This window comes from Manacus candei, unplaced genomic scaffold (assembly GCF_025592945.1).
Source record: "Manacus candei isolate 608988 ecotype Guabito, Panama unplaced genomic scaffold, ASM2559294v1 h1tg000049l, whole genome shotgun sequence".
In the NCBI taxonomy this organism is placed as follows: Eukaryota; Metazoa; Chordata; class Aves; order Passeriformes; family Pipridae; genus Manacus; species Manacus candei.
In genome coordinates, this window is record NW_026138097.1 from 6,591,735 (window position 1) to 6,615,034 (window position 23,300).

A 23,300-nucleotide genomic window follows, 5' to 3' on the forward strand; every position below is an offset into this window, starting at 1 on the left:
TAAATACTTCCTGTGTTCTGCTCTATCTGATAAACCTTTCACAAAAAACAAACTTGCTTTGTATCAACTAACTTGGTGCAGAAATAGGAAGTTTTGGGTTTTAATTAAATGTATTGTCAGTCATGGTTTCTGCTTTTTTTTTTTAAAAGCTTTAGATGCGTTCTTTAGGTTCTTAAAGGAACATTTAAATCGACCATGGACCCATGGTTGTCACAGTTAGTGTAAAGGTAGAATTGTCTTTATTTTGCAACGTGATTTTATTATTTTCTGCTACAAATGGAGAAATTTATCTGTCTTTCAGGCTTCTGCAAAAAATGATGTTTTAAAGGTCTGCAGGAAGGAATATGAGGTATGTGTTTGTGTCTGAACATATCTGACTAAAAATCAATGGCTTTATAAATCCTATAAAAAGTATACTGTAGAAGAGGGAAAGTCCTGTCTTGTTATAATCATATTTCTGGATATGCTCATTTTCATCCAAATGTAAATCACCTCTCCCTACATTTTTTGTAAAAGTGTAAATGTCTTCTGTAAAAAGATCTTGGTTTTTATATCTTAATTTCAATGAAAAAGTTGCAACTTTCAAACTGGAGACATGGCTTCCAAGAAAGTTTATTTCATAGGAGTTTTGATCAAAGTCAGCATTCGTTGTGATCATTCATTCTGTCAGAAACTTTTCAGCTTCAACAGTGAGAGAGTCAGCTTAAAAGTGACCTAAAGAAATAAATTTAGGAAAGAATAGCCTTTTAAGTATCTTAATGTAAAACATTTCAAATATATAACTCTTTTGTAACATCAGTGAAACTGTTAATGCTTGCAGTTATTTTTACTGTCTGCTCATAGAATTAATTATCAGGGTATCTTCAGAAATCTGCCTTTACCTGTGTTCTTTATAACACAGTGTGTAGAATTGCTATTCTGCTAGGACTGCTTTTCTTTTGATCTGTTTCTTAATTAAGAATCAGATTCCTCCTGCCCCATTTCCTTCTGCCCTGAATTAGGTAGTCCTGCATCAGTTCTGCTCATAATCAACAATTCAGGATATCAGACAATTTTCTGTTCTCTTGATTTGAGCAGAATTGGAGCAGCTTTCCTGGTTTTTTTCCAGGAAGTGGTAAATTGCTTTTTTATTTTATTTCATTTTTCCTTTGGTCCTTTTATCTAAACAATCTACAGAGTATTTTCCTAGACTCTTCATTGTTGAACTTAGGTATAGGTTGTTCTCTTAAAAATGAATTTTCATTTTAAGTAGTTCTGTCTCCTGTCATGCTGTGATATGCTATACTCTCAACATCTGCAAGCTTCTCCTCTGTTATGCTGGTCTGTTTCCTTCTTTTTTTCTGGTTTTCTGCATTGCTGTAGGAGGTTGGCCAATATGGGTTGAAGGAGAACGTGAGAGGAAAGGTAAGAGAAAAAAGAATGACTTCAAAATGGTGATAGTCATCTTATTTACGTTACCAGTTTTTATCTGGAAGTTTGAAAAGTGGGTTCCTTGCAATTAATCAAGAGTGATCTTGCTGTTGTTGTACAGAAAACCTTAATGCTTTCTATCTCTGCAACACTAAAAGAGAAAGAGAGGGAGAAAAATTATAGTAGAAGGAATCAGTCTTCAGGCTGGTGGAGAAGGAAAGAATTTTTATAATGAGGACTAGGTGTAGTAGGTACAAATAGTGTGTCAGGGACAGAAATTAAGTATCTGATGTGGTAGTTCATTAGTTGTTACAGAGTTTTCTATGACAATGGGTATGGTATTACTATGTGTCCGAGCTTACAGGACAAAAAGTTGTCAAGAGTCTCCTTGGTTTTATAAAGTTCAAGGATGTTTTGCCCAAGATAGGAGATTCCACAAAATACTTCTGGAGGGAACCTGCAGTTTCCCACACCCTAGACATTCTTTCTCCTTTCTTTAAAAAAAAAAAAAAAAGAAAAAAGTTCCTGGTGCTTTGGTGTGTGTGTCCTGCTCCTTCTGTAGTCTGTGAATAGCTTCTGTGTCTGTGACCAGTACTGTACTTCGCATTCTGTGGGGTCGGCTGGGGAAGACACTGAACTGGGGAAGAAGCGGCTACTTCAAACTGAAAGAGGTGACATGAGATCAGAAACAGCTCGTGAATCACATAAATACAATGTCATATATACTGTGTTTGCCTTTGTGTTTAAGAATTCATAGTTTGCTAAAAATGAGGATCCAACTTGAGAATTAGTTTACAGTATAGATCGTTGTGCTTGTTCATCAGCACTCAAGTCTGTTGCTGAGGTATTTAATATATAAGTACATGACATAAAAGTAAAAACTAGATTAATTAAGGGTGTAAAAGTGTAATTCCTTTTTTAGTAAACACTTTTGTAACTTACCAGCTTTCTTAACTTTCTTATATACTCACATAATGATTTCCCGGAGGATTTTCACAAGCTGCCTAGAGTAGTTGACTGAACTCTGCGTAGTACTTATCTGTCATCTTTTGGGATTAGGGAAGCAACTTCATGAGTTACCCTTCATCTTCCACTGTTAGTGAGTGTGAAGAATGAGGTAAGTCTTCAAGGGTAGGACATAGGGTTCAGAGCAGTGAAGAAAAACAAACTCCAAGCAGGAGGCGCCACCAAGTTTTGAAGTTGCTAAGCAGAGTCTCAGGTTGTATAGTAGCAGAATCACTTTAGCACTGATAGCTTTTCACAAGATTAATTGAAGATGCTTCTTCTGCTGATCATATGTTTCTGGGTTACTTTTACTGTAAATATGTATGTTTCTTTTAATTTGGAGATTTTACGCATTTTAGAAAAGAATCGTGTTGGAATAAGCTATTAATTTTTGATCAGTGCATTGAAGATTGCGTGTCCTGTTAAACAGCTTTTATTTTCAAGTAGCACTGCATACAGAAATGGATAAATTTAACACAACTTGCTGAGTATTTTTAAGTGTTACCAAAAGATATTTTATTTGCCTTCTTTTGAAGAATTTTTTCTGATAGTCCTTTTTCCCATCTTCTGCCTCTCAGGTACTCATTTTGTCATCTTCATTTTTCCTCTAGTTCTATGTATCTCAACTCTCTTATCTTTCACTACTTCTTCCAGCTTTCTGCTATCCTGTTCATCTTCCTCTGTAAAGAAGGTAGGTAATAGTCAAAGAAAGAAGAAAAAAAAGAAGTGGAGACGGTATGGATTGTATGTAGGATTTTCTGATTTTCGTATTTTAAAAGTTTCATGTAAAGTGGAGGGTCAGTTTTTTTAAAAGACTGCATGGAATACGGGTAGCACTAAAATTTCCGTTAGATTGCAGCTCTTGAGTCTGTACACTGCATACTGTGAATTCACCTCTCTGCACACTAAGAACTCCAGTTTTTACGTCATGTGTTCCGAATAAGACATTCAGACTTCTCTGGGTAATTTGGCACTGTGAGAGCTTTACTGCAGTTGAGCACTATTAACATCGGCCAAGCAGTCAAAATACAACTGGGAATGTCACCAGTTATTGGGCTTCTACTCTTAAAACTAGTTTTGATGCACGGTAGTGAATGCTTTTTATATCTCTGTACTGTTTGAAGGTATTTTTGCTCTCACAGATTTGAGCACTCTTTAGCCTAATCTGACTTTGGTTTTTTACAGTTTTTTAAACACAGAAACTTCAAATGCAATGTCTGCAGCTTCAAGTGCTGTAATTCAGAGAAGTACTTACTGTGCTACAGTATTGGCTTGTCTTATCGTCTAGGGTCACATGATCCTGTTTTATGCTGACTACTAAGTACTAATTACTGCTGCTGAAAAATGCAGTCAGCAGTTTTTAGCCTGTATCTAATTGCTCAGAGACAATAGATAATAAGGAACTGTTTAGGACATTGTTTAGCTGAAGGTTCCTAAACAGTTTTAATGAACTACTAAGGCATTTGGAGTGTGTGTGGCCTCTGGAAGTACTGTTTTAGGAATTCAGGATGGACTCTGACACATTGTAGATAATGTTGTTGTCATCTGCTGGTTCCTTTTGTCTCTCTTCTCTGCTGTTCAAAGAAGGTTGATAGAGCACTCAATGATCTTGTCGAAATTCAAGTTGCACTGATTTTGTTCTACCTTAGTGTGCAAGTGTTCTCACTTCTTCACTGGCTTACATAATTGAAAATCTTGGCCTTGTTAATTACTGCAAGCTTTTAAAGTTCTTAGAATGTTCACTAGCATTTGACACTTCAGCTGACTCCACTAAACCTTAGTATGTCATCAGTTATTTTCTATCAATAAATTTGAAGATTAAATGAAGTCAAGGAGAGATTAGTGTGGTTTTCATTGCATAGAGTGTATTTTATTAAATTTAATAAATTACTAGTGTATTTGTTAACTGTAGATAATACTTACAAATTAAGATGGCCTTAATTGGATAGGATCTAGATTCAAATATTTGCCGTGGTTAGGTTGCCCAAGCTGACAGTACTAAACTTATTTTTCTGCCAAAGTTAGTAGCATACAGATACCATGATACTTTTTAGGGAAGAAAATAATCTTTTTTGGGTTTTTAGCAGAATACTCTTTAATTTCTGGTGTGAAAGAGCAGCTTCGCTGTTGTTTTTCATTCAAAACAGAAGAGGCAGCCATTTAGAATAAATGTGCTTGTAATATGAAAGCATGTCTTACAATGCAGAGGACTTCTTCCTTCAGCAAAATGTTCTGTGCTGTTTGTGTTTGGGGGTGTGCATTTTGGTTTTTGAGCCGTTACCTGCAGCTGATGAGCTCCAAAAAGAGCGAAACCAGTTAGGTCCTGCAGTACTGGCTAAAATCTTTCTTCAAGAGGGTTCTGGTGAGGAAGGCTGAACGATGTTCTCTGGTGGATAAACCTCAGTAGCCTTTTTCAATTTTCATAACACCAAAAAGAAATCTTTGAGACTTTTTTCTTTAAGGTGTACGTGGTTCTGTTGCCCATGTCTGCCTGCCACTTTCCACTTCTTCTGCTTATAGTGTCACTGACTTTAATAACCAGTTTCAGAAACATCTGTCTTTAAAAAAAGAGAAGTCTGGAAGATGGGATTAATGCATAAAACAAATCATTATGTTTTTGTTTTAGAAATTTCTATATTGACATCTTTGTTCACTTAGTAACTTAATATTCAATATTTCAGTTTCAAGTTGAAAATGGAGTATGTGCACAATATTGACTTTTTACCCTCATTTTCCTAAATCTTGATGACTTGGTTGTTCTTTTAAAAAGAACATCCTTTTCTCCTCTTTTAGTGTTTGTGTTTGGTTGGTTGATTTAGGTTTGATTTTCCTTGCCTATATCTCTCTTTTGCTTTGTTTTCTCTCTCTTTCTGTTCTGACAGTTCAATAGCAGAAGGATGCTTGAGTGGGAAAAAAAGCTTGTGATTTCTTAAATATGAGAACTACTTTATTAGAGATAGGCATCAACCTTGTGTTCTAAAATGAAATTATGGTTAGTAATTCAAATCAGACTGCCTGTCTAATGCTGTTACCAGCTTTATTTACAAACAGATGATTAGACATTAATTCTTGTTTTATATTCCCTCATGTCTCTATAGCTACACTCCTCACATGTGTACCTGTACTTTTTGGGTAACTGAACAGTTATCTAGACCTACACAAAAAGCAAAGTCAGCACCCTCACTGGCACTGTATTCTGTGGTGGCTACAGGCACTTGCAGTTTTGTGAAATATGGTGAGTTGCTGTAATAACTCAGTGCAGCTGAAGTTCTTCCTGTGCCTTTCTGCGACTGCAGTTTTTCCACACATGTTCCCTCCCAATGCTAGCCCTACAAATATACTTCTTACCTCTGGCATCTGGCAGATCCTTCTAAAAGATGGTATCTAAAAAAAGATTGTTCTATTCTATTCTGTTGAAATTGGTAAATTAAAACACTAGGAGATGAGAAACATGAGTTTTCAACAGGGCTACTGAGAAAGATCAGGTCATGAGAAGATGACGTAAAGGTGATGTAAAGGCATACGTAAGACTGTACAACTGGGAACAGGGACAGAAGAGTTGTAAACAAGGTAGAAAAGAGAAGTAAGACCAACTCCTCCTAGCAGAAATACAAGGACAATTACAGCAATTCAGCAGTCTGTGGAACTACAGTTTTAAAATACTTCTAAAATAAAAAGAATACTTACTATCTGGTTAGGGCATCCTGCCTATATGAAATTGGTGTGTAAAATTGCTGTGAGAAGATAATTTTGTCTCAACTCAAACCCTTCCTTAGAGTAGGAACATTAGTAGACACCTTAATCTCCTCAACATTCTCCTCTCTTCTGTGTCCCTTGAGCTAACAGGGCCACTGACACTGGCCTGAACTGCTTTTTAATCACTTTTTTGTATCATTCAACTTTTAAATATCATGACAGTTTTTATCTGAGTTTATTGCAGCATTATAGCATAAATCTAAGTATTGTTTGTGCTAACAGTGTGATCAACTACTTGGGTGTAACCATGACAGACAGACTTCAGACTTTCCAGCAGCCTCTACAGTCCCAGTGCATTAAGTAGTAAAGTTATGGTGTTGCTTTCTACCTGGCTGGTTTGTATGCCACCTTCTAGTGCTTGATACAGGGTGGGTGTGGAGAAGTCTAATTCCAGCAGCTTCTGAGGACAGTCAGTTTTGGGTCAGAGAGATGTGCATGGCAACTCCTATCTGACAGTTGTTTCTCTTTTCATATATGAAAGGTCCCAAAGAAACCGGGTGGCCACATCAAAACAGTGCCTTTCTGATGACCGGTGCCTGGCATCCATAGAGCAGGATGTGTGGTGCTGTAAAAATTACATGAGCCTTTAGGCAACAGTATGAATCTATTCTTTACAGATGTAGGATGGTGGCTCTGTCTACATGTTCTTTTTCCCTTAATTCTCTTGTCCCTCATCTGTGTTAAACAGATGGATGAATTACACGATTTGCTTTGTGTGTTATAAAGAGGGAAAATCTAAAGTTAATCAGATGAAAAGTTGCTACTGGGATGAGGAATGTTGCTGCAAATTCATTCTTAATCTCATAGAAATTATGCAGTATCCATGCTTTTGGGAGAAAAGATCTAAAATTTGGTAGGGGATATTCTTGGAATGAAAACAAAATGTCTGAATTGTTACTTTGTGAAGTTTGGGGTTTTTTTATGTAAGGCAGATTTTTCAATTTTTGTGTGAAGTGTACTCAATAGACCTGTTCCTTTTTCATGATCACTAAAATTATGAGTACTTGCTGTTCATGGAAAAATAACTTAAATTTTCAAGTTAGATTTGTGTTTATTCTCTTAGGGTCATTATTTCAGTGCCACATCTACCATGACTTATCCAAGGTTTAAATTAATTTCTGACTGTTAATAGAAGAAATTTTATGCTGATCATTACAGTATTGGGACTGTCCTCTTCAAAATCTTATGTTTAACTGTTATTTCACTATCTAAAAAGATATTATCCAAAAGGTGATGTAATAGAGACTATAGAAAACAGGATGGTAGCAATGTGATTTACATGGCATAAAAAGTAATTGGCAAGTTGGAACTTGGGATTTAAATTACAGCATAAAATAACATCATTAATGACATGATACAAACTGAAACATCAAGGCTTGAAGTTTTTCAAATTTAAGTGAGTCTTCAATCTTTTGGTACAGTAAATAATTCTTTTAGCTCTTCAGATTTTCATCAGAACAATATATGCAGGAAAGTTAATTCATTTGAATGCTAATTCATGCATAGAGAACCAGTCTGTGTTCTGAAGTGTTTACTCTTAAATGAACAACAGAAAAGAGAATAAAGATAGCTGTGAAAATAAAGAACATTTTAAAAAGAATCATGTTTTTCCTGAGGTAGACAGAAAACTTTCATGAGCAAAATTAAAAAAGGGAAAGCGAGATTGTCAAATTCTCTGGTTCTCTAGTGGAATACACTTGTTTACTGAGCAGCGCTTCAATGGAATAAGAAGTTCAGACTTTACAATATTTACTGATTCTGGTGTCAGGCTGTAAGATGCCTCTGAAGGTAAGGGAAAGGGAAAGTGTGAATTGTGTACTGAAGCTGCCTTGTAGACATGAGACTGACTGTTTGTGCTGCTGCTGAGAAGAGAGATACATTCCGTATTTGCCCTTCTATAGTCAGCATGACTTTGATATTCAATTTTCTCTGTAACCCTACCTAGTCTGCAGTGGGGAAAATAAGGATGCTCAATGTCCCATCCAGCCTGGTCTTGAACCCTGCCCATCCCTGGCAGATTTTCACAAAAATACCCCAAAGATTATTTGGGATAGCCACTTCTCTGCAATGCGGTAAATACTAGTAACTAGCATACATGCATAATCTAATGAACCACAGAGCTTAAACTAGGTCTGCATTTTGAGCTCTCTTCCTTGTCTTAGGTAGAGGTAGTAGCATATCTGGTACTTTCCTGTACTGAAGCAAGACTTTAATGCCACATTATGTTTGTGGATTAATCTGACGGTGTTTCTGTTTTCTTCTCTAGATTCTCTCTTCTATGTAAAACACAATTTTGTTTAATGATAGGGATAGGGGAAATGGAGATCAGAAACTTTATGAAGATGGGGATTGCGTTTTGTCACTTAATGTACCTTTATGTATTTGATCACTTTTTATAATCTGGTGTTCTGACAAGTGTAGAGATCAGGTGTGGAGGTAGTTCAAATATCTCTTCTATTTCACAATCATGTAATTTTAAAGTCTTTGATAATTGGCAACTACATTTTGGAATTTCAAACTCGTGACTTCATCTTTTCATAGAGGTACAGAAAGTTTATATGCAGTATCTAATTTTTTTAAGAAATGTACCTTTTCAGTGAGGCAAAGACTGGTTGTTTTGGGCAAGAGTTCAGTAGTCTTGAGGGAGGTGATTTTACCCCTCTGCTCTGCTCTGGTGAAGACCCCACCTGGAGTACTGCATCCAGGTCTGGAGGTCTTAGCACCTGTTGGAACAGGTCCAGAAGAGGGCCACAAAGATGATAAGAGAGGTGGAACACCTCTCCTATGAGGACAGGCTGAGAGAGCTGGGGTTATTTAGCCTGGAGAAGAGAAAGCTTCAGGGAGACGTTATGACAACTTCCAGTGCCTAAAGGGGCCTATAAGAAAGCTGGGGACAAACTTCTTGGCAGGGCTTGTTGTGACAAGGGTTAATGATTATAAATTAAGAGAGGGTAGATTCAGACTAGGTATAAAGAAGACATTTTTTTATGATGAAGGTGATGAGGCACTGGAACAGGTTTCCCAGAGAGGTTGTGGGTGCCCCATCCCCGTAAGTGTTCAAGGCCCCATTGGATGGGTGTTTGAGCAACCTGGTTTAGTGGAAAGCGTCCCTGCCCATGTCAGGGGGTTGGACTAGATGACCTTTAAAGGTCCCTTCCAACCCAAACCATTCTATGATTGCTCTGTGGATTAGAGACCTATGAAACAAACCAGCAGGGTGTGTGCATTTCCCTTCTTCTGTCTTTTAATATGTATGTTCCCCCAGCTGTGCCTTTTGGCTGCAGTTTGAGGGAGTTGACTGCATGCTTTAGCATTTAAGGTGTATTGTTGTGGAGTTGTTGTGTTGAGATTTTCTATTTGCATGTATGTATCTGTGCAGAGTTCTTTTTTTTTTTTTCCCCTAGAATCTTTAAAATTATTGTCCTTAAAAAAACCCCAAACCAACCAACCAAACATATTGGGACACCCTAATATAGCATTCTGTTTCTAAGTTAGTCCAGGAAAGTCTTCCAATTTCTTTGCTTGCTTGACTATTTATCTTGAGTATTTATTTATTATGAGTACACACAGAACTCAAGTGACCCCTGATCTTTTGATTTCCTGGTTTCACTGTTTGTATAGTGTTTTTGTTTTAATCCAATCCAATTGGAGCAAATAATACAAAAGATTTATTCGCTCATTATCAAAAATGACTGGACACAAATATTTATTCAAAGTTTTCTGGCTTGTAACACTGTTTTTGTTTTGATTTCAGAATGCTCTCTTTAGTTGTATTAACAGAAATGAAAGTAAGTATATAATAGTTTGTTTTGTTTATCTTTTATATCATTCTATCCTTTTTTCTCTAAAATGTAAGAAATTGTGGAGGTGTACATTTACACAAACACATGGATTCAGTTCCATAGAAGGACAAACCACATGCATAAATGGTCTTAGTCAAGTGATTAAGGGAGGAGTTGGGCTCAATGATCCTTGTGGGTCCCTTCCAACTCTGCATATTCTGTGATATCATTTACATCAGTTTTTAATTTCTGTATTTGTATTTGTCTTGTCTGTCATTTTTTCTTTCTGCTTTGTTCATTTGATGAGTGCAAAATTAAATGCAGAGTTGAAATTGTGAAGAACCATGCAAGTGTTTTATTGCCTGATATCTGTCTATATAAAATGAAATCAGTGTCTCAGAATTCAATCTAGTAGAAATAGTTCTCAAGAACTATTATATATATTTAGCAACATACCAAAAATGGGTGAATCATATTACCATCTCTCTGGCTTTTTTGAATGATACTACTTTCATATTTATTTGTTTATTAGTAGTATTTCTCTAATAATTCAATTGTAGGACAAGTCTGGTTACTTTAAATAAGAACAGAATAGCTGAAGATAAGATTCAGCTGGCTCGCTGGTCTCTTGAACTTGAGTTCAAGGCAGCTTTAGTGACTTTTTTCTTCTGCCAAACAAGGAAATGTAATTTGGCTAGTTACAGATATTTCCAGTCATTTTGTAGACAAAGGTATTTTAATAGAGCATAGCATTTTTTTTTTTATTATTTTCCCCACAGTACTAGCTTGAGCATCATTGTGTGTTGTACAGTCATGCTCACTTCTTCATTTCTCTGTATAGGAACCCATACATTTTCTATGTTTGTTTGCTTCCCCAGTGGGGTCAGTCTGTTGCAGTTACGCAGGTCATCACACAAACTGCCGGGAATATTGTCAAGCAATTTTTCGGACAGACTCTTCTCCTGGTCCTTCACAAATTAAAGCAGTTGAAAATTACTGTGCATCTATTAGCCCTCAGCTTATACACTGTGTGAACAACTATACACAGTCATATCCAATGAGAAATCCTACAGATAGTAAGTACAAAAAAATCCTTCTTTACTGAAACTTATAAAAGATACTAAAAATGAGGACTGTATGTACGTTTTATATAAAATGTGTTATTGTATAAGACTATTGCATAAATTGTATTAATGCATTTCTGTGTTATAACTGTAATTATATGAATTTCTATACTGATAACTTTTGGGTTTAGGTGCATTGTTGATTTCTATTTATTTTTAAGTTTTACATATTGATTTTGTGTTCTTTTTTTTTCCATAGTTGGTCTGTATGCATTTTAGAGAAACAATGTTATTTGAGATTCTTTGGAAGGGAAGAAGCCCCCTTCAAGCACTTTTTCTCTGAGGGCTGTTATGCCATGCATCTTGAATGTTGTATGCTTGACCATTATTTATTAAATTTTTAACAGGTTTGTATTGCTGTGATAGAGCAGAAGACTATGCGTGTCAAACTGCTTGTAAAAGAATTTTAATGTCAATGAAAACAGAGCTTGAAATTGTTGATGGACTTATAGAAGGCTGTAAAACAATGCCCCTCCCTCAGGATCCACTTTGGCAATGTTTTCTTGAGAGTTCAAGATCTGTTCACCCAGGAGTCACTGTGCACCCTCCACCTTCAACAGGCCTCGATGGAGCCAAGCTCCATTGCTGTTCTAAAGCAAATTCTTCCACATGTAGGTCAGTGTCTCCCTACCCTCATTTCCAATTGTGAAAGTCCTTCAGAATTTGTCTCATTCCAGACCTTTGCCTGAATCTTGCTATGTATGTTAGATAGAAATTTCTAGAATTCTGAGAAAAAATACAGGTTTAGATAGTTATTCTGTCCAATACTTTGTATCTCAAAACATACTTTCTGTAAGAGGGTTCAACTCTTTCTCACATTTAGCACTGGCTTATTACAGCAGACGCAGTAAGTTAACAAAACCTATACTATATTTGTGGTCATAATAACCAATATTGCAACCTCTGGTCAAGAGGTCTTAACCAGAACTCAACAGAGCCAAGAGGACAAACTCTCAGGTGTCTGGTTACTTCATGTTAAAACCTTAGCAGTTTTCCTTACTAGATGCTCTTCTCATTTTTGTCAATGAAAAATAACCTAGGTTATTTAGTAATTAAATAAGGGAACTAGCTATCCCAACATTGAAAAAACCCCAAAGGTTTTCAGCAAAGAGTTGCATGCTTGCAAAAAACTGTTATAGAAGCATTTTTAGTTTAGTGTGATTTTTCTGTCCACGTTAAAAACAGATGATGATTGCATTTTAAATGCATCAGTATATCTAAATAAGTTGCAAACTTTGATTTCTGAGCTGTTGCTTCCTTTGATAAAAAAGTTTCCAGTAACAAAACAACAGATCCTGAATTAGCAGGATCAATAATGAGTTTAGTAGTAGAGCCCTGGAGTTGTTATTTCTTAGAACGTTGTAGCATAGGCAGTTGATACAATATCTTCTACTCGCTTGCTTTGACAATGAGTTCTAAAAATGGATCCTTCCTTCAAGTTTTCAACACAAAGGAGATCTAATAGCACAATGAAGTTTCGTACCTTCAGCTGGGATGGGAACAGTGGCAGCTTGTAGGATATTGCTGTGAATAAAGTGAGTTGATTGTTGCTGACACCAGGAAACATCTCAAACAAAAGCAACAAACAGTACCCCTGTTTCAAACATCTGTGCAAAAGAAGGAATGTATTTTGTTTGACAGTCATTTCTGTAGGAGAAGAAAGTGTTATTTGAAGCTGAAGGATGGGTTTACAAGTTGCTCATTATGATGTCAACCTAGATTTATTACAAGTAAAATTAGCTGGGCTAGTTCTCACCTCAAAGTTATAAGTTCGGTTTCCAACTATTACAGTTTTATTGGATATTATGGTTTTATATTCTGAAGTCTTTCAGTCTTACTAGCTCAAAGATTGGTTCACATTCTTAGGCAAAATGGAAACTTAGAAAACACAAAGAGGGGTTATTTTCTTTGAGCACAATGTTTGGATGCCCTTGCAGACTTTCTGGGCTCTAAAACAGTCTTCTATGGCAAGTATAGACTGTTGTGACCAGCAAAGAAATGATGGGCTCTGCTATATCTGAGTGCCTGCTGTTCTTTAATTTTATTTTCTTCATCTCTATGTTTTTTTCAGAGAGCTCTGCACTAAACTTTATAGCACGAGCTGGGGCAATTCACAGAGCTGGCAAGAATTTGATCGCTTTTGTGAGTATAATGCAGTTGAAGTTTCCATGTTGACCTGTTTAGCAGATGTACGAGAACCTTGTCAGCTGGGCTGTAGAAATCTTACTTACTGCACTAATTTTAATAACAGGTAGGAGAGAGACACTGAATATTTTATAAAGGAATTCCTGTGCTTTGATTTAAAAAATAAATGTTTTTCAGACTTATTTTGAGATTGTATGTAGCTGTCTTTCTGCAAATATGTTTTTAGTTAATTTAAAAATAAATAATTTTTTCTAGAATGAACATTTAGAAATGTATTTAACAACAGATATAACAAAACTTACAAGAATAAAAGCTAACCCATAAAGTTGTAAAATGTCACAATGTATTAGCAGCATATTCCTCTGTCTTTCTGTATAGACAAGTAAGCCATGATTACTGAAATGTTGTGTATTATAAATAAGGTTAAACTGCTTGTTAAATTTACATGTTACTCATTCTCAAAATTCCTTTTATTGGAGACATATTTTTGTAGGTTTATACTCTATAGGACAAAATGCATGACTTAAAAGTGGTGTCTGAATTAGTAATTGCAAGGTTACAAATTAAATAGCTAGACTTGAAAAAAAAAAAGATTTTATTAGCTATTAGAGATCATGGGGGTTTTTTTTAATAATATGCAGTGGCATGAGCATTATATAAGTAGTAGAATCACAAGCCTGAGTAAATATAAATGATAAATCAACTCGCATTAGTGATTCACCAGGAAACATACACATAGATATTTGGGGTATCTGGGATATTTGCTCTTAAGTCGACTTCCTGTAAGAAATATTTAAGATCCAAGAGATAGCGGTGAGAAGGGAGTTTCAGCCTTGAGTCCTAAAGAGCTTGTTTTCCTTAAAGACAGATTTCAGATTGATTTTAATCTTGCTTAATTATGGAAGGGATTAATTTCTTGTCTATCATAAAAAGCAAGCCACATCAAGGTTTAGAATTCATATGGTGAAAGGTAAAATGTGTGGTATTTTCTCTTTTTTTTTGGGTACATGCCATATCTTATCTTCTTTTTTTTTAAGGCCAACAGAACTTTTTAGGAGCTGCAATACTCAGTCAGACCAGGGAGCCATGAATGACATGAAGCTATGGGAAAAAGGAAGTATTAAGATGCCATTTATAAGTATTCCTGTGCTTGATATTAAAAAATGCCAACCAGAAATGTGGAAGGCAATTGCCTGCTCGCTGCAGATTAAACCTTGCCACAGCAAATCTAGAGGAAGTATTATCTGCAAGTAAGTACTGGGTGGGGAGGGAACAGTTTATAGGTTCTACTAAGGATTTTAATGAGAACTGAAAAGCTGCTGTAGAACTTTGTTTGATCTCTGTTGAGAAAACATGGCAAGGCAAACATGGAAGGAATATTAAGTTTCATAGTTGCCACTGCTTAAATCTCCATCACTGTAAGTGCCTGTTAATGAGGGGCGTTCATTGGAAAGTGGATTTATTGTTTGGGTTTTTTTGTTTTTCCATGGTGTCTGAAACCTTTACTCCTTTTTCTGTTTTGAGACCTACTGGTGGTTTTCAGCTGACAGAAAGGTCTGAAAAAAGAAGATTATTTTTTTAAAAAAAAATTTTGAAAGTAGGTGATTGGGTAGAAAAGAGAGCAATTAATAGTACAGGTAGTAAGGCAGAGTTCAACTCATATTAGATATTAGTAAATTAAGGAAATCCTTGGTCTTGGAAGATACAAACCTATGATAGCATAGAAAATGAAGATCACCCAGCCCAAAGTACTATAAGCAGTAGTTTCTGTCTTTGTGTCACAAATTTGTTCCTTCCCACTGTGTAAAATGTAGCATATATCTAAACACTGTTGTGAGGCAGAAGGGGAAAGTTGTGGATTCAGGGAAGAGAATAATGTAGAAAGAAGTCTTTTTCATATAAGATCTTTTTTCTTCAAATAGTGTTGATGAAATTCTGTTTCTTTATTTATCTGAAGATCAGATTGTGTGGAAATATTGAAGAAGTGTGGAGATCATAATAAATTCCCTGAAGGTCACTCAGCTGAGAGTATTTGTGAGCTCTTATCTCCAACAGACGACTTGGAGAACTGTATACCATTGGATACTTACCTGAGTAAGTATCAACATGCCTATGCAGCAAAATTAGAAACCAAGATACTTTGAATGCTTATCATTACTTTTACTAGTTTTCATTATTTCTTTAAAATAAAATTGTATTGGATTTGAGACATTTTATTTAATGTATTAGGAAATTGGAATTTTCAAGTTGCCGTAGCTCATTACCTTTATTCTTTTTTGTATTGGGTATATGTGGCAAGGTTGTTTTGGTAGCAGTGGAGGCTGCAGGGGCTGTATGGGAAGTATCAGGGCTGCACTGTGCCAGACACAATGAGCCCACCACAGGCCAAAGCTGAGCCAGTTAGCCAAGTTTGTGGTGCCCCTGTGAAAAAAATTTTTAGAAAAAATGCAGAAAGTGCCAGACAGTTGGAGGAGAAGGGAACAGGCAGAGTAGGAAACAACAGAGGTTAGCACCAAGGTCAGAGGAGTTGGCTGAGCAGATATCCATAAGGCAGCCCTGGGGGACCTCAGGCCCCATGTATTCCCTGGAGGAAGCTGCAGCCCATGGAGAGCCCATGCTGGAGCAGAGGAAAGGTACGAGAAGGAACGAGCAGCTGAAGAAACTGCTGTGTGCTGACCATAGTCACCATCATTCCTCCTGCTTCTCAAACCCTACTGCATTACTTGGGGCAGGGGCAGAGAAATCTAGAGTAAGGAAGTGAAGGTGAGCCTGGGAAAGGGAGGACGAAAGAAGTTGCTTTAATATTTGTTGGGTTTTCCCCCCCATTATCTATTATGTAATTAGATATTTATTTTAGTTAGTGATACATTTAACTAATTTTCCCCAAGTCAAGTTTTGCCTGCAATGGTAATTCTTAGGCAATCTCCCTATTATTTCAGCCCATGATCTTTTCTGTTCCTATGCTACCTATTTTCTACACCCATCGGCTTTGGGGTGAGGGACTGGGTGGGAGTTTGGCTGTTAGCCAAGGCTAACCCACCACACTTCTCTTTTGGGGACATCATATGTTCAGTACAAGCACACTAACATGTATTATCTAACATCAATGATTTTTAGCTGCTTGAAAATACACATGATTTAAAGTCTTCTTGATATACAGAATTACACTTTGCCCAGCAGATAAGCTCCGTTCTTTAACTGTGCAGTTAGAATAACCAAAAAAACCAAATTAACCCTTGGGGCAATAGAACACAAGTTTAGTAGCTATATGGAAGAATTAAGGTTTCGTGACTCTTGTTTTCTTCTAGCATGTCTTCTCCCTCAGTGTGGGACACCATTCTATTAATAAAATTTTATTTTGATTCTAGGCTTCATTTAAATGCATCTTTTTACATTTTTTTCCAAAACTGCTCTACCCTATTACTACTTCCTATTGCATATTAATCTCTGTAGGATTTAGACCTTTTTTAGCTTTATAGGATTTGTCTGTTTTAGACCTTCTTCCAAATTAAATTTTGGTATTTCTTTCTCGGAATCCCAGAAACTCTGAAAATAGTAACATTTTGGTTAGTGAAAGCATGCCTCGATAAATAAATTGTTACCAGAGAGACAAAGTATTGAAGCTTTGGTTTCTTCTTTCCATTTAGCTGCTGCTTTCCAATGTTGTCTTCCCTATAATCTTGTAACAGGAGAGGATTAATAATGAGTTTAAGGGAAAACAGAAACAAATGTTTATCAATGATAGATAAACTTGATAGGACTTGGTCAAACTTCAGGTGTGCTGGAAACCTCTAATTTGTTAATCACTGACTATGGAACTGCCAGTCCTTGTCAGTTTGTATTTGTCATATAGAGAAAATGAGTGGAGAAACAAGATAGAGGAAATATATTTTGCATGTGAAGAATCATCTGGGTCATTATTTCCAGGGCTGAGGACTAAGCTACTGAAATAAGTTAACTATCTTGACGTGCCAAGCTCCTACAACTATAATTTAAAAAAAAAAATAAGACTTCACAGAATTGTAAGAAGTATGTAAGAAATTCCATGCCTTACTGAAGAAAAATAAACCTCAAATCAATAGAGATGCTGTATATTCTGTTTTCAGGCCCAAGTTCTTTAGGTAACATTGTAGAAGATGTTACACATCCATGTAATCCAAATCCATGTGCAGCTAATCAGTTATGTGAAGTAAATAGAAAAGGATGTCAATCTGGAGAGCTGTGTCTTCCATATTTGTGCGTGCCAGGTAAGCGTTTTTGGAATTCTATTTACCTGAATTTTACTGATAAACATATGTTACTGAAATTCTCTTGAAGGTTTTAGAGTGAATTGCTGTGCCATGGTTTAACCACAGTCAGCACCTAAGTACCTTGCAGCTATTTTACTTTCCCCTCCAGCGACCCCCAGCCTGGAGAGGAGAATCAGGAAAAAGGTAAAACCCATGGGTTGAGAAAAGAACAGTTTAATACTTGAAATAAAGTTAATAATAATTGTGATGATGAAAACACTGGTGGTGTCTTAACTTCTGCACCATGTGTAATTGTGAGCTGACTGGGGAGAAAACCTCATGTAAAATGAGTTTCAGCTGCCTAACTTTGGAATGTCAGACTTGGATGGTGTTCATAACAAGGGTCACATTTACAAAAGGAAGTGTGAGACTCTGCGATGTCCAACTTCTACAGCCTTTTCATTGTTCCACCTTAAATCTGGTAGTACTTCCCACAGTTTTTCCCCTTTCTTTAAAGCAAAAGGTATCATTCAGTGACATGAGAGATCACCTGTACTTCTTGAAGCAGAAAGTTTGTATTTGGTGACCACTTGAACACGTGTATTGGGAGAGACTGAACGAGCGGGAGCGACACTGATTGTTAAACTGAATTGCATGAAACGGCCTCCTTTCTAGGGGAAGTGCTAGAGAACATTGCCATAACTGTCTCACGTCAGTTCTCCGAGCCTCTTTTGTTCCAGCAGTTCTATGGCTGATCAGCAGTTTCTCCAGTGGTTTTTAATTACAGGTGAAAGCTGGATTTTGCTTCACTTGTACATCTGCAATACTTGTGCTCTTCTAAAAGTGAGGATAGACTTAAGTTCATTCTTCATGTGAACCCAGGGACATTGGTTTGGTTTGGTTTCTATAACCCTTACAAAATAATTTTACTTTCCTGAAAAACTGAGCATTATTACTGTAGAGGTTGTATTGTTTTCACTTGCTGCAAATGTCATTCAAAGTCATCTGAAAAAAAGCTCACACAGAGGTGTTGAAGAGACAATTTGCTTCTTCTAAAGGTTGGACAGTGACTTTTATGTTTGAATTCAGTCTTTTTATTGGCTGAAAGTTGCAGGGGATTTGTTGCAGTTCATCACTTACAGTATTATTTTAACCTACTATTTATGTTATTATTTTTCTTTGCAATTTTTAAAACCACTTTTCCATTCTTTCTCTTTAAAATCCACTTTTCCTGCTTTTTCTCCGTTTCTTCCCACTTCACATCTACTTGTAAGCCCTTCAGTGTTCACTTAAGAGGTACAAGTAGGGAGGAAAGGCACAATAAAATATGTGAGAGAGGAGAAATGATTGGGCTTTGCTTGCGAGACCCTTTAATTCAGATTCTGTATTGGAGAGAGTGAAGCATATGTGGCATTTATCATATAACCTATGTTTCATACTACTACGGAACTGTGGAAAAAAGTCTAAAATACTTGAGAATTGTTGGAATAACAAGTCTGTTTCTCTGAAGTACCATTTTCACAGGTACTTCAGAGCACTGTCTCAAGCAAGTATCCTCTACTTCTGCTACTTGTTGCCTCTGTGAAATGAATTTGTTTAAAGAGCAAGAGCAAGGCTGCTCTAGGAACACCTTATGTTTTTCACAAGTCATAGAATAGTAGCAGTAGTGGCACTTGTCGAAGTATTTACTAAATATGAGCTAAAATTCCTCCTTGTATACAGGCTGCAAACTGGGAGAAGCCTCTGATTTTATTGTCCGCCAAGGTACACTTATCCAGGTGCCATCCTCAGCTGGTGATGTTGGTTGTTACAAGATTTGTACCTGTGGACACAGCGGATTGCTAGAAAACTGCATGGAAATGCGTTGTGTTGATCTACAAAAATCATGCATTGTTGGAGGACAAAGAAAAAGTAAGTATTGGAGAAGTAATGTATATAGCACACACTCCTTGAGTTATGAATTTTGAGCTATATGAGAAGACAGGATCTGAATGCAGAGTTTATCATAAAATATAAAATTTGATGTTTGCTTCCCTATATATAATACTTGGTTAATTCCTGCATATGCTGGAGGGTTCCATTGTTGAAATCAAAACTGAACTGTTTCTGTCTCAACCAATCCAAGTCCTGTGTGAAGAGTGTTCTTAATACACCATTTCCTTTTAGCATGGGGTGGTTTCTTTACTAGCTCCAAATGGTTTGGAGGTTTTGGGTTTGGTTTGGGTTTGTAGGGGTTTTTTTCTTCCACGTGGTTTAAATACATGCATGAGCTCCAAAGGTTTGTGTTCCCACTCCAGTGGCTGACGCACAGACCTCTTATCCTACTTATTGTTTCATCCAGCTTAAGGTTTGTTAGTGCTTATGCATATATTCAGAGTAGGAAGCACACACATTAAATGGGTAAAAATAGGATTGGATTAAAAATACAGGATAGATTGTGGTGATCAAGTGCAGGGTACAGTGAGAGAGGCAAACTGTCCAGCTACCTGTCTACACTCAACCATTCCATTTTTCCCCTTTTTCCTCCGCTTTCTCACATATTTTCCCGCTTGATTCGTCTTAATTCCTCCTTTTCCTCATCTTTGGTCCTTCCACTAAACATCCTATAATAAATTTTGCACAGTCTTAAAATTCGCCTCCCTTGGCATCACATAATAAATCTGACATCCATTTAGGGAATGATGCTGGTTTAGGTTTTGTGTGGTATTCTGGGCATGACATTGGTAGGTTTCACATTAAAGACATTGGTTTAAAAATAGTATTTAAAATGCTGTTCTGCTAATGTTTACAAACATGTTAGAAATACATACCTGTCATAGTCTGTCCTCTGCACTTGGATTTCTTTGAAACCTTCATAGCCTGTAGTTAAGTATCACAAGGCAGCCTATGCCTTTCAGAAGAATAAACTTAACTGCTTTTTTTGAAATTAAATTAATATTAAATAAGAATTATAGTTTAATATATTAATTATCATATGCCAAAAAATTGAAGATGTAAGCAAATACCTTATGATGATAAAGGTATATTGAACACTGTGGTTCTTTAAAGGCTTCCTCAGCATGGCGGCTCTAGACCTCCTGCCAGGTAACTGTAAGATGAACAGCTTTTTATTTTAACAATAAAAGCATACTATCTCTTTCTTGACTTAGATTTAAGTTATTAATTTTCAAGATAACTTTACTCTTACTGCTTAGAGATTAAATTGGTACAGCTAACAAGGATGAGTGGGATTCTACCTAACCTGACAGTCAAAGGAGTTAAAAGAGGTGTGACAAGTGATGCATCTTAAAAGACTGTAATGATTTATTCTCAGATTTATTCTTTACTTGAGAACTTTAAATGTGTATTTTTGTCATGTAATCTCGGAAAAAGAAAACAAAATAAAAAAGCTTCTACTACAATAGGGGAAATATTAAAAATGTCTTGAACATAAAATGGAGTCTGTGCCGAACTGTGACTTGTATGAAGTTGATGTCTTTGTATCAGTCAGCAAGCAAAAGATTCTCTGCTAGTGAACAGTTACATATTTCAGCACTGGACACTGCTTAGTGTCTGTAAATCAGCCCTTTTAAAATACTGTCAGACTGACACCCAAGCATAATTAAAACAAGTTAAAGATACCTAATCAGTCCAAAATAACGGAATTACTTTTTTTTTACCATGTGATAAGAAAGAGTTATTTTCACATTAAGTAATTAAGCAGAGCTAAATAATCAATTCTACAACTATTTTCATCACACAGAAAAGCACTTTCTATGTTCCATGGAATGGAACAGGGTTTTTTTTTAATCTGGAGGGTTTTTGTTGGTCATCCAAAGAAGATAAAAGTCAGCCAAACATACTTAAAACTTATTTTTTGTTGTAAGATCTGTACTATTTGTTCATGGAAACAACACTGAAAACATCTTAACCTTAATGATATATTTAATGGGCAGTTATAGAAAGTGTCTGATGAAAGTAGATACTTTTAAAATACAGCAGTTAGCAAATACAGTATTTAAATAGTGACTGTAACCTTTTTATGGACCCTTCTGTCCAAAGAAACTTGCAGTTTTTCAGATGATTGGTGAAAATAATCACAAAAAATGTCTGAAGCTATATTTGTATTTTAGCACAATATACAGCTCGCATTTGTTCTGGTAACTGTAACAACAATATGTGTAGCTGGTAGGTATTCAGTAAGTGCTGAAGTCCATTTAAAAAACAAACCAACAAACTACCACAAACCCAAAGCCAGGCAGCTTCCTTTCTTTTGCCATAGTGACTCCTTAAGTGTATGTAGTGATCAAGACTAGGTATTATGTAATAAAAGATAAAAATTACTAGATTCCAAAGTCGTTAGATGATGTATTGAAAACAAAGAATTAAAAGTTTATGGCCACCACATGAACTTTTTTTGGTGACTATATATTTAATTGGGTTTTATTGGTAAAAAGCCAGGGTTTAGTCATAAAATTTGAACTGTGGTTTTTAAAACCACTCTCTATAAAGCAGACAACACTGGAATCCTTTAACTGACACGGAAGTTTTTTGTGCTGTCCATTGACTCCAGGTAATGAAATGACTGCTGATGATGAAAAAACAGATTGCTGTGTGCACTCTTTGATAGTGAAAACCAATAATCTTGCACAGTTTTCAAGTGATCCTGAGTCAGTTACTCTGAAGAATCACCTAAGAGATCCAGTGTTTGGCATTACCTTCAAACCTTGGAAACTTTTCTTCCCTACTGACAAATACCTTCATCCTTGAGTAGTACTATGGTTTAAACAGAACTTTTTGTGCTACAGAGGCTTTCTCTCCCATCCCCTCTTGTTCTGCTCTCCTTTACCTAGGAGCATCTCTTCTGAATAGCTCCAATGCTGAAGATTTTCCTTGTGCCCCTGTAATATTTTTCAAAAATTCTTATTCTCAATCTCAGCCCTTTGAAAAGAGATTAGAGGGAACTGCCTTATTTTGTAAGGCACGATTACTGTTATATTTTCTTGAAGAGCTGTGTATTTGTTGATGAGTTTGGTTATGGATAGATCGGCTGTTATAAACATGAATTGATTTTACGTAAAACATACATCACAGTGAAGGGCAGCCATATGGACAGTTCAGAAAACAAAACTGGAACTGCTAAACTGAAGAAAAACTCCATAAATTTGCAGTTGTATTCTTGGATTCAGGTATGAAAAAATTACTGATTTATAAAATGCATTTCAGTCCATTGAAGACTGGCACTTTTACCTCTTGACAAATGTACACACAAAGGAGAGAAACGAGCACTACAGAGGAGTTGTGCTTTGTGTGAGATTATGGCTAAAAGTTCAGCAGTCCTATGTAAATTTAATTTAGCAGAAGAATGTGTTTTACAAAAGCTTTACCTTTAAAAAACCATGGAGCTTGCTAGCCAGAATTTATCGTTCTTAAAAAAACACAGAAAAACCTAACTTATATAGGCTTTGAAAGGAGTAAGTGCTTGCTTCCCTGGTTAACTAATTAATCACAACCACATGTGAACAGACTTTTCCTTTAAATGAACAAAGCAAAATTTGAAATCTGAAAAAAAAGGTTAGAAATTTCAGTGGGAAAGTAAATTGAATAAGGGAAATTACAGAAACAATTAATAATGAAAATGTAATATTGATGTTTTACATATGAATATGTAATCTTCTGGTATATTTTCATTAATTGTATGTATTTACTTTAATTTATTTTAAGGCCATGGAACATCCTTTAATATAGATTGCAATGTCTGTTCATGTTTTGCTGGAAACTTGATTTGTTCTACTCGTCAGTGCCTAACTGAGCATAGTTCAGAGGACGAACGTCAGAAGTTTACAGGTAACTTCCAAACCATGAAAACT

The 23,300-nt window shown here is 36.1% G+C and overlaps 1 protein-coding gene across 1 annotated transcript in view; it reads left to right on the plus strand.

Annotated features, from left to right (window-relative positions):
- RECK (reversion inducing cysteine rich protein with kazal motifs) overlaps window positions 1-23,300 on the plus strand; it is a 53,066-nt gene that overhangs the window by 18,700 nt on the left and 11,066 nt on the right. The window contains exons 6-15 of the mRNA XM_051798882.1: window positions 302-349; window positions 9,926-9,959; window positions 10,832-11,029; window positions 11,425-11,692; window positions 13,149-13,328; window positions 14,260-14,472; window positions 15,180-15,316; window positions 17,329-17,469; window positions 19,174-19,362; window positions 23,155-23,277. Of these exons, the coding sequence (XP_051654842.1) occupies window positions 302-349; window positions 9,926-9,959; window positions 10,832-11,029; window positions 11,425-11,692; window positions 13,149-13,328; window positions 14,260-14,472; window positions 15,180-15,316; window positions 17,329-17,469; window positions 19,174-19,362; window positions 23,155-23,277 (1,531 nt within the window). The remainder of the gene's footprint in view (window positions 1-301; window positions 350-9,925; window positions 9,960-10,831; window positions 11,030-11,424; window positions 11,693-13,148; window positions 13,329-14,259; window positions 14,473-15,179; window positions 15,317-17,328; window positions 17,470-19,173; window positions 19,363-23,154; window positions 23,278-23,300) is intronic.